Consider the following 12,136-nt stretch of genomic DNA (forward strand, 5'->3'; position numbering starts at 1 on the left):
AAAAATATGACTAATTTAGTACCAACATGTTTTACATTTTTTATTAAACTCCAACATTGGATCACATTATTCACAAATGTCTGCAGTTTGGTTAATTTAAATTAAGTTTGCGGCACAATTTAAGACTTATCGCAATAACAATATAGCTACTTGTTGCTGGTGATAACAGTAATACAAAGACATGACAGCTGCAGTAGACAAATATTTTAATGTTAACAGACACTCAGACTTAACATTTTTCACAAATCAAATTATTAACAAGTGTCTAAAGCCAAATAACCTAAAAAACAAATAAGGAAGAAAGAAATGTAATGTCTAATCATGTTCTCAAACCAAAGTATCCCATTAAAAGTATAGAAATCTGGCAATTATTTCCTTGCCACAAGTTCCAGGAGGGTGGAGGTGATTTTCTCCAGGTTGTTGGAGTACCGAGGGCCCCTCCTGGGTCCTCGTTCCATGTAGTGCGGAGATGCGGAAGAGTGGGAGTCCAAAAACTCCTCGGCAGCAGGTGGGTAGTCACGAGGTTGCATGGGTTCTTGAAACCTTTCAGGATAACGTGCTGGCTCATTTGAGTGGGTAGTATCTGGCAGCTGAGACATCCCGGGCCACCCAAAAACCTCTGAAAGAAAAAACAACAGGAAAAGAACTTGAATGAAAGTGGGAAAATGCACTTATTTTGACAGAAAATTGTACAAATATGAGACAACAAATTTCAAATAAGTTTTCAGATTTGATCAAAATTCTTTCATACTTTTAAAGAAGAATATTTTGTCAAATCTATCGGACTGGTATGCAGTGTATAGAAAAAAAAAAACATATACACACCTTCATAACGGCTTCTGTTTGACTGTCTGGGTTCCCCACGAACAGGATGGTGGTATTCTTGGTGCCACTCATCAGTTACATTCTCACGCTGCTGCCAGCCTCTTCCTCTGTGATCTTCTTTAAAGTAGTGTTCTTCTGGTCTTCTAATGTCTGAATCTTCCCTTAGGGTAGTGTCATACTGGTGTCTTGGAGAAAGCTCTGGGTCTGGGTTCAAGCTGTTGTAGTCTTTGGAGATGGCTGCTCGACCATGGCTATTTTGCTACAGCAACAAAAACACATTACTTTAATTGATTTCTCGTGCTTTGAAGTCAGAGAATTGAACTACATGTTCAGTTAAACTAAATGTTCAGTTAGAAAGACCTGTGTCTGTGTAGAGTGAAACATACCAGAGTATTCTCCGATTTTTTGGTCTTGAATTCTTTTAGAAGGTTGCAGAGTTTGCTCTTCAGGAAGTTAGCCTCATCTGCATTTTCAATTTCAACATTTTTCTAGTAGGGGAAAATACGTTGTTAAGATGCCCCTTTCAAGGAATGGCTGCACAATAAACGTATCACTGCTACGTGTGTTGCAAATACAATTTCACAAACTTACCAGCATATCAAAGACGTCCCTTGGCTCAGAGCCTCCTCTTTGGTAGCTTTCATTATGATGTGGGCTCTAAAAAAAACAGGTTTGACATCACTACATCAGTTACACAACATACTCTAAGAGAGTACATTTTCTAGATTAGTATGTATCTAGAAGTATGGCATATTGGCACGTTACTAGTTAATCACAACAAATAGCTTGATTTCACGACTAACTACCTGTAATTCCATGTAGAAGTCAGGATGTTGTGTTCCATGCATTTCAGGTCCCAATGGTACACTAACCGGTCTAGGACGACCGCCAAACTTTGGATTTGGAGGTCTATACTCATCACTGAACCTTAAAACAGAAATCCAAAAGCATTCAGTCAAATAATATAAAACATTTTTAAAGAGGTATCAGCTAGCCAGAATCATGGAGAGCCTTCTATACAGATAAACGACAAGGTACATCACTCACATCTCTTTTGTCGTTTCAACCTCCTCTGCAGTGGCATCAGAGAAACGACTCTTTCTTTTTCTTTTACCGCGTCCCTCATTATTAGCGGACCCTTTCAGGAAACGCCTGAATGGCTCTGGGATGTCAGAGATGGCCCTGGTAGCTTCCTCTCGTCTCTGGGAGGTAGGGGGTCCTGTTCTGCTTGGCCCAGGGTTGGCGACTGCCTCCTCTCGATGTGGTTCTCCCATTTCATGACAATAATCATTGATCACATTAAACAAATGGTCACGCGACCGGTCACTCTCCACAGGTGTGGGAAAGCTCCTCCTCTTGGCCTCTGGTTCACTCGATCCCTGCCTGCCCACTCTATTCATACTGTCATGTCGACCAGATACCCTGTCCTGAGACCACCGCTGTTCATGGCCTTCTGGGTACACCGGCTGCGAGGGCTGGTACTCGGCAGAACGAACTCGCCCACGCCTAACTTCCTCAGTGAAGAATTCCTTCAGTTGATCTCTTTCTGGGTAGGGCCTCCTGTAGGGAGGAGCTTTCTCTGGGTAAGACTCTCCATGCTGAGCCTGGCCATGGGGCATCTCCTCCCTTGAATCATACCTAGGAACACCACCTGTTTCTCGTACGGCTCTTCTTTGTGGATCTTCAACATATTCCTCTTCATACTCCGTACGATAATCAGGGTCCATATACTCTCGTCTGCCCACATCACTTTCCCTGTAATTGTCCCTCCACAGCTCCTCTTCCATGCGGTCACTGCTGATTGTGTCCTCCTGTTGGTACATTGATCTGTCTCTGTTTAACATGTAAGGGTTTTCTGGATGGAATGGGGGTGTGTTTGGGGGATACCTCCCTGGGTGAGAGTACTCATCCCGGTAGTCCTTGAGTTCTGGTAGGTGTGACGGCACATCTCGTTGGGTCAAACTCTGTGAGATGTTGCGGCCCCTATTCTGCTTCTGCCTTTGGGGAACTAGGGAACAAGATCAAACTTTTAGTTCAAGTAAAAATATGACATACAATATTCATTATATGAGCGGTTTTTAAATAAAGTGACATTAATGTATCACATTTGATTCTCTGAAAAGGATTAAATGCATGTCGTAACAAAAATGACTCCCAAACACCCAAGTCAGACAGTTTAGCACCGAATTAAAGACTTGTTCTGTGTAAAGTTCTGTAAGTCATCCTGCTCAGTACATATATAGTGTCAAATACCTTTAAAAAATTAAGGACATTCTTATCAAAAATAAAGTTAAAAGACTAATGGCCTACATGATTATCAAGTATCAGTCCTATCGTCGGATCAGGCTGTAATCATTAAGAAAAAACCCTCCGACATCCATCCTTTAAAACCTTCAGTGAAACTCTGAACCCGACATTTCTATGCATTTATCAATGCTCAGTCAAGTGAGAACACGCAACAAAAACATAGGAAATATACTATGTAACTTTGCCAATATCGTATCCAATATCTATTATTCAGAATTCACAGTATGAATGTACCTCTTGAGATGTTTAATTTGCCCTCTATCCCCTTTTTCGCCATTAGCTGAAACACATATACACAACATTTGTTACTCTCAAAATTATGATTTTAATTGTACATTATAATATTCAACACGTCTGGTTACTGAACTCTGTATGTCCCACCGTTGGAGTTCCTCGTCCATCCTGTCTCTCTATTATCTCTGCTCTGGCTCGTATGATCTTTCCTCCGTGGGTTATTATGGATTGTTTATTCCAGGTCACCAAGTCTGGCCGTTTCAATTCCTACATAAGCACAAAAGGTAAGGCTTTCTCACTTTGTTTCGCCATCTTCATTAAAAAGCAGACGCAGACACTGAAAAAGTTCAAAATGCTTTACCACATATTTCTGCCGGTGTTTACGTCCAATCACATGACGGACCATTTCCGTTAGGTTCGCATTCTGATGACATAGCCTACATGTGTATCTGGGGCCTGCTTGTAAGTCATTACAAGGAAGTTCGTCCAAATAGTTCAAACCTAAGAAATAAGGGAGAAAAAAAAGTTAAATAAGGGATCAAATGTGAAATTGATACATACAACGACAAGCACCAATAAAAACATACTATACCTTTTATTTATATATATTTTTATCTTTTTTCTCACTTTTATTTTTTTGCTGAATATTTTATGTTGCAGGTAGCGGTGTGTCTGTGTGTGTGTGGGGGGGGGGGTGTTGTGTATGTATGACTATGTTATTTTGATGCTAAAAAAGAAAATTGTTTAAAAAAAATGGTATCAAGTTATTCACCAATAATGGGCTCATCAAGCTTCATGTAATCCAGATATTGTACAATGTCCTCGAATACTGGTACGCAGTGGTGTCTGACAGCAAGCCCTGAGAAACCCAAACACTGGTAGTTAGTTTTTTTGTGAAGATAAAGTATCATACAGTGCAAAGTCTAACTTGTAGTGTAGTGTGTAAAATGCATGTTGGGTGTTGTTTATCTTACATCATATTGTGAGATAAACTCACTTTGCTGGTTAGATCACAGTAGAGTACAAACACCAGTACAATGTTTTATTGTTTTTCATGTACTTTTATTTGTTTTGGGTGTAGCTACACCCCACTGTATCATTGCACATTTCCAACCATCTATTGTGTTCACCTTTTTCCAGATCCTAGCATCCCAAAAAAATCCCCAAAAGTAGTCGCAAAAAATGTATGTTGACTTCAAGTATGAGCATGCCACAGCTCTTTTCTCAGTTTAACCAAACAAAATCCCACCTTTTTGTATTTAAGCATACGCCCCATTCTACAAAAAGTGACACTGGACCATGCTTCCACAGGCGGCACATTATCAAATGTGCACAGGAGTTGTTTGGAAAAATGTTGTGGCGGTTTCTTTTATACATGCAAGAAGCATGGATGCACTTTTTCCGGTTTTGAACCCACCTTCCAACAGAAAGTTGGATTAAACAATCAGCTTGTCTGATCTGCAGGGTTGCGCAACGTTGTTTGGCATTTGGTGTGTGCTTCGGCTTCTCTGCAAGCCTCTGCGACTTACCGTTACCCCTAACAAGATGTTGGTGTGCGTTGGCACACTCACTGATGTTCCAGCACCACAATGATTTATATAGCCGCCAAATTTGGCGACAAAAAGTTTTGTGGAAGCCATGTAAGTCTGTGCCCACATTTAAATAATGGGTGAAAGAGCGACATTTCGTTTGACTCAAAGTACACCAGCAGAGGGCACACTCTCAGCTAAATGGCAGCATGATTCAAATACCAAGAGCAATCATCTCACTGCCAAGACAAGGTCCATCCATCCATCTTCATCCGCTTATCCGGGGTCGGGTCGCGGGGGTAGCAGCTCCAGCAGGGGACCCCAAACTTCCCTTTCCCGGGCCACATTAACCAGCTCCAACTGGGGGATCCCGAGGCGTTCCCAGGCCAGGTTAGAGATATAATCCCTCCACCTAGTCCTGGGTCTCCCCCGAGGCCTCCTCCCAGCTGGATGTGCCTGGAACACCTCCCTAGGGAGGCGCCCAGGGGGCATCCTTACCAGATGCCCGAACCACCTCAACTGGATCCTTTCGGCGGCTCTACTCCGAGCTCCTCACGGATAACTGAGCTTCTCACCCTATCTCTAAGGGAGACGCCAGCTACCCTCCTGAGGAAACCCATTTCGGCCGCTTGTACCCTGGATCTTGTTCTTTCGGTCATGACCCAGCCTTCATGACCATAGGTGAGGGTAGGAACAAAAACTGACCGGTAGATTGAGAGCTTTGCCTTCTGGCTCAGCTCTCTTTTCGTCACAACGGTGCGATAAATTGAATGTAATACCGCACCTGCTGTGCCGATTCTCCGACCAATCTCCCGCTCCACTGTCCCCTCACTCGCAAACAAGACCCCAAGGTACTTGAACTCCTTCACTTGGGGTAAGGACTCATTCCCTACCTGGAGAAGGCACTCCATCAGTTTCCTGCTGAGAACCATGGCCTCAGATTTAGAGGTGCTGATCCTCATCCCAGCCGCTTCACACTCGGCTGCGAACCGATCCAGTGAGTGCTGAAGGTCACAGGCCGATGATGCCATCAGGACCACATCATCTGCAAAGAGCAGCGATTAGATCCCCAGCCCACCGAACTGCAACCCCTCCCCACTCCGACTACGCCTTGATATCCTGTCCATAAATACTATAAACAGGATTGGTGACAAAGCGCAGCCCTGGCGGAGGCCAACCCTCACCTGAAACAAGTCCGACTTACTGCCGAGAACCCAGACACAGCTCCCGCTTTGGTCGTACAGAGATTGGATGGCCCTGAGAAGGGACCCCCTCACCCCGTACTCCCGCAGCACCTCCCACAGTATCTCCCGGGGCACCCGGTCATACGCCTTCTCCAGATCCACAAAACACATGTAGACTGGTTGGGCATACTCCCAGGCTCCCTCCAGGATCCTTGCGAGAGTAAAGATCTGGTCCGTTGTTCCACGACCAGGACGGAATCCGCATTGTTGTTCTTCAACCTGAGATTCGGCTATCGACCGAACCCTCCTTTCCAGCACCTTGGAGTAGACTTTTCCGGGGAGGCTGAGAAGTGTGAAGGTGCACAGTGGAATTCCTGTCCTTCACCATTAACAAGATAAAAATACAACAAGCCAACCATGTTGACATTTCAACTGACAATCAGCAACAGTTAGCTTGGGCCGGTTTCAGTACGTAGAATGATGTGCCAGTGATGAGTGGCACATCATTTATTACGCGACTTGCATTAGCCTGCATTCACATTGCCTGCGTCGGCTGATGTGGCGAAAATGCAGGTCAGCCCATTCATTCTGAATGGGTTGCTAATCATGTAACCGGCGATCAGACTTGTCAGTCGGTTTTAAGGCGGTATGAGAGTCCTGTAGAGGAAACAAGAAAAATCACTTCCTCTATCGCTGCCACAAGAAAGTTTTAAAACACTATGAGGATAAAAAAAGAAAGAAAGAAGCACTCAACTGCCCAGGAGTTTGTGAAGCAGCTGAAGGTTTGTCAAACAACAAAGCACAGTTCCTCAGTCTCTTTTCTTTCTCCGTGAAATGAAGCTGCATTCAAGTGCGGTCGAAAACATTGAGATCTATAAAGGATCTGAAGGAAAACAATAATTGTGAAATATAAAGTTTACTTGTGCTACATTGGGGTGGCAAAGAACACAACAGGACGTCACACATTTCAGTGACACTCCAACCGCCGCACAACCCTGCGGAAAATCACCGCATCATTGTTTTCCTGGTCTGAACGCAGCCTTAGTCTGGCAATCACACGTGCTGGACACTTTTCTCTCAGCAACTTAACTGTGCTGAATAACCGTCAAACATTATATGGCATGTGTATGGACAATTGAACATTACACTTGCGATTGTTGAACATCCTATTCCAAAAGCATTGGCATTAATCTGCTGCTATAGAAGCCTGCACTGGGAAGGATCTCTGCAAGATTTTGGAACCTGACTAGAAAACCTTTTTCCAATTTAGCCACAAGAGCATTAGTGAGGTTGGGCGCTGATATTGGGCAATAAGGCAGGGCTTATATTAGGCATTCCCATTCATCTCAAAAAGGTGTTGCGGGCTAAGGTCAGGGCTCTGTGCAGAGAATTCAAGATTCCCCTTAACTGGGGTCTAAGCCAAAGCATGAAAACAGCCCAGGACAGAAAGCACACCAAGGTGTGTAGACATACTTTAGGCTGCACAGCGTAAAGATCAAGATCAGAATTTCAAGTTTTTATATCTGACTGTAAAGCGCTGGCACGCATTTTCAATACAGTACGATACAGTCCAAACGATGACATGTCCTTTGAGTTCATAACCATTCTTAGAGGATCATAGCCACTGATGGATCTAGACTAAAATGATGTCCATTAAAACCAGGCCACTGTTTAGAGTGACCTCTGTTACCGTTGTGTGTGGAATGAATTACCTGCCAGAATAGACAGCAAATATACTCAAGGCCAGAATAGAACAAAATGTGAAGGCTGAAGATGAAGTCTACTTACCCGCAGCAACCAAGGCATCCTCTTTCTGCCAGGAACGAAAGGAGAGCAATAAATATTAAGTCAATCAGTGCTGGATAAACAGGACACCTTTTTCACCACTGCTACAAACAGAGAAAGGGTTATATCATGGAAACGTATTTTTTTTAAACACAAAATGGTTGACCAAAACCACAGCTCACTTGAGGTGCAGTAAAGACACCTATCCAGAAAATTGTCTTTACACATTACTGCAAATTATATTAAAATATGAATTATATAATATATTAATATTAAGCCACTTTCCTGGTAAAAGGTTATATTAACTGTTTAAGGCCAAATGCATTGTGAAATAGGTATCTGTATGCAGAGAACAAGTATCCAGTTTTCTTCAACACTACCAAAAGGCATGGACCAATGTTCAACCTACACCTAAACTAGTGATTGTGTATTGGGCAGTGAGCTCTGCCAAAAAGCACGCCAGAACTGTGTCTGAACGCATCCAGTGTGACACTGACAAAGGACTGAAGCAGCTGACAAGCTCCTGTAGCTACACAGTGTGGACAATGCGTTAGCATCTGTAAAGCCCAGTTGTCAAAGTATTGTCCATGTTTATTTATTGACATATATGACTTTCCAACAGTACACAGTGTGAAAGTATTGAGTCTGAAGTCAGTTGTTGACACATGAGTGTCATTAGACATAAAACCGTCTAATGCAAGAACATTATGACATTTGCATGTGCTTTGCCTAGGAGTGTTGCAGCTTTGCACAAGTCAAAGCCATAGCGGAAGATTTCCAGAAATCTTACAAGGCACTGAGCCGGAAAGTTCCTGGGAGGAATTGGAAAACATATTTGTATATACAAGACAGACACAGAAATTGCATGTTAACACTGAAGTGCATGTGAGACAGAGGATCAAGGACATCCATGTGACACCACGAAAAAGGACCTGCTCTCCCACGAAATACTGTTCTGCAGAATGACAAAGATCATTTGACCGGATGACCTGTCTACATTGGAGATAGTTATCAAGCTTACATCATTCCAATATTCTTGTAAAAGTATGCAGGAGTTCTGGTTGTCATGTGCAAAATCATCAACAACCATGTTGCCTTGAGTCTCAATACTTGACTGATGTGGACCAAGAAAAAAGCAGGTTTAACTATAGGTGATAACCTCCAGAAAACAAATGCCGGCTTCAGAATCAAAAGGAGACATTTTGTGAAGCAGAGCACCTTTTTTTTCAGCCAAAGCACACCAAATATTTGTAAGCTAAACAAGTCAGCATTCATACATTTTGCAGAGCTGACGTTGAAGCCAGGTCTGTGCCTTCCAGTAGAGCACTGGACTGACAAAAAAGTTGTATTGGTCAGTCTGACCTAAATGTGTTAACATGTTGCTTTCTTGTGTGCCATAAACATAAACGGCACTTCTCCAAAATTACCAGGACATAGTCTTCATGATTGTCAAAGACCAAGCATTCATTCGTTTTCCTTGTTGCCTGTTGCTGAAGGCTTTGCCACACTTTCAACATTCCGTGTCGGGTTGAGCGTGGGTGCTCGCGGTTCCATGTATACTACAATTGGGTGTGCGCGTCGGTCTGGTGTTCCAACATGCGCATTTCACGTTTGCACAATTTTTTACCAGGAGTTCAACGCCATTTGGCTGTCTTTGTATTCCTTTAAAGACAAATTTATATTGGCAAACAAGCTAGAGGTGCATACGCCACCAACTAGACTGGAGCGTGGAACATGAGATAGAGCATGTGCAGTCGACGTGCTTGCTATGCCTACAGTCCGTGCAGTCACAAATTTTGGGCTGCATACTGACATCCACATAGGGGTCTGTGTGGACCCTCGGGGATATGGGGGGATGAGCCATTTATGCCATGGACACCTGGAAAGTATGAAGCGTGCTTAAAGAAGTGAAAGAACCCTTTTCATATGTCATGGTAGCCAGGATACTACATTTAAGCACATAAGAACAAAATGTCAATGTTCCCAGAATTTCAGCTTCAAGTCTGACCTAGAAGAAATGTGGAACACCTTGCCTGTTGTCACTGATCTGGTACTTATTGTACCACCACAATATTTACCTTTTTGGCATACCAAGATGGATGGTGTTTGGCTGGCAGAACAGAAGTAAGTAAGGTCGATATACAAGCAGGCAATACTTCTTCTGAAAAAAAGTCCCCAGATGTTGAAAAGATAGTGAAATATCACTTTTGGATGCTGCTGCTGTGAGAGTTATCTTGAATCTGTGAAAGACCTGTGACTGAATAAAAAGAGGCCATGGAAAAAACACTAGTCAAAATGAAGTGCTCACTGTCTATCAACTTAAACGTCTATCACTAAATGTTTTAGTTACATTAGTATTCAACAATATTATCACAGACTACTACTTAACACTGTGTACCTTTATATGTCCTGGTGTAGTCAGATGTATCTTGTACAAGGTATCACCGCTTATTGATTTATCACAGACCTGGATTTCAAGAGAAAACATAAATCATGCACAGCTGCGTATGATATACAGTCAGTTGCCATTATATTAGGTACACATTGTCTAACTAATGCAGCCGTTAGTCTTTCTTCATAGCTATAACGTTACATGAGATAGATATTAGAAACAACTTTGTATAACGCATTTCTAGTGAACAGAAACTACACCCTCCACAGCAACCATTGAGTTGAAGTTACAATATCTCTGTTTCAGCAGTCCCTGATTATAACCTTCATGAATGAGGAGTTTATTTCCTGTATACTGTATGCAATGTAGACTCAGTGCATTAGGTATAGTTAGGTGTATCTAAGTGTAAACAAGCAGTACAACCTATGTGAAAGCCATGCTGCATTTCTGCATTGAACCATGCAGACGCCAACTTGAAGTGCATAACGGTAAGCTTACCGTGCATTCGATGAATTGAGCCTCATCTTCGTATGGTGTTTCGAGATTGGTGTCCATTGTTGAATGTTTTACGACTTGCGTTAACGCTGTCGTTTCAAGAGGCCGCTACCTTAGCTTAGCATAACAGGCTAGCGAACGCAACCAAGCTAATGCTAGTTAGTATGTCAATGGGTGTTAGCAGCAAGCAATTCGCTTAGTTATCTTGCTTACACTAATGGACTAAGGTTAGCGTCTGTGTGGTATATTTCATAGCTTTTCAGCTGCTGCTCTTTACACAGTCGACGAAAGTTGGTGGGGGATGTTGCTGATGGCTACTTCCTGTGTTTGTGTTTGTGCACAGTTCGCCGTAGGAAACTTGAACGGGGTCATCTTAGTACGGTGCCTGTTGGTTGATGGATGTCCGTTCACGCCCCCTGTCGACCAGGACCAAAACATGTATCAAATTAAATGGCATATACTGCAGACAGGACTACAAATATTTGTACATTTTGCGTTTATTTGGTTCTAAGAAGAATTTGCTTCATATACAAAAACAAACAGCTTTGGAAACTGGGGCACCTAAGCTGTGTGAGGCATGTGCACAGCATTCAGTAGACTCAAGGATAAATCTATGAAGCAGTATGATACAGTAAACAACACAACGGACTCCTTTACTCATTATTTCAGTACAGTGGATGTCTGATCAACTATGAAGATATCGATCTACAGAGATACCTCAGTAATTTGTCTGAATGACCATTTCACAAGCCATGTTGACATGGATACTAAGCTTAAGCACTTACAGGTAGAATTCCCATCATATTTACATGCAAATTTGAATATGTACACTGAGGCATGACTTACACACCCCTCTCACAAAGAGGCTTTATGTAAATGATAATTGATACACATTTTCAATTGCTTTCAGGGACATGGAATAGTTCTCAGGTTCAGAATATGATTTCCTAAAGATTTCACAAGTGTACCATTCTCTTCACAGGCCATTATCACACTGCATAAAAACAATTATCTATAACCAAGAGTTAGACAGATGCATTTACAGATATAGTAAAAGAAATGACAGAAATCCAAAACACAGAAAATTATTATGAATGATCACAATATGTGGATATTCTCTGGTGCATTATCTTAAGTCACTATAAATACAAAAATATTACACCAGCATCACCCATGCCACTTTAAAGCTGTAAAACTTAAATGGGCAGGAGCCAAAACGTGAGGAGCTTGTGTCTGATGATTATGAATCTTAATTTCCAATGATAACATACAGCACAAAGGGATGAGCTCACAGACAGAAACAGAAGACATTTCTGTTAATAAAGTCCATGTGGATAAATAATCTTTTAAATACAGAATGAGAACCACAGACACTTTCCAAAAAG

At 42.3% G+C, this 12,136-nt stretch overlaps 1 protein-coding gene and 1 long non-coding RNA gene across 4 annotated transcripts; one reads left to right on the plus strand and one right to left on the minus strand.

The window, feature by feature from the left end:
- Positions 1–25: 25 nt before the first annotated feature.
- Positions 26–11,094, minus strand: LOC144528606 (uncharacterized). Of its 3 annotated transcripts, XM_078267292.1 has the most exons (13): positions 10,755–11,094; positions 10,263–10,331; positions 7,868–7,892; positions 4,139–4,225; positions 3,728–3,867; positions 3,514–3,633; positions 3,367–3,412; positions 1,873–2,833; positions 1,632–1,752; positions 1,417–1,482; positions 1,212–1,313; positions 826–1,084; positions 26–619 (listed from the first exon to the last, which is right to left on the minus strand). In XM_078267292.1, the coding sequence occupies exons 1-13, from the start codon at positions 10,809–10,811 to the stop codon at positions 369–371; spliced, it is 2,304 nt and encodes a 767-aa protein (XP_078123418.1). In that variant the 5' UTR covers positions 10,812–11,094; the 3' UTR covers positions 26–368. The 3 variants fall into 3 exon arrangements, with proteins under 3 accessions (XP_078123418.1, XP_078123419.1, XP_078123420.1); XM_078267293.1 differs by lacking the exon at positions 7,868–7,892 and having other exon boundaries at positions 10,755–10,775; XM_078267294.1 differs by lacking the exons at positions 4,139–4,225; positions 7,868–7,892; positions 10,755–11,094.
- Positions 10,530–12,135, plus strand: LOC144528608 (uncharacterized). Its single transcript, XR_013502916.1, has 2 exons — positions 10,530–10,744; positions 11,095–12,135. It is a non-coding gene; the product is annotated as an uncharacterized LOC144528608 (long non-coding RNA).
- Position 12,136: the final 1 nt, after the last annotated feature.

Source organism: Sander vitreus, chromosome 14 (assembly GCF_031162955.1).
Source record: "Sander vitreus isolate 19-12246 chromosome 14, sanVit1, whole genome shotgun sequence".
NCBI classification, from domain to species: domain Eukaryota; kingdom Metazoa; phylum Chordata; class Actinopteri; order Perciformes; family Percidae; genus Sander; species Sander vitreus.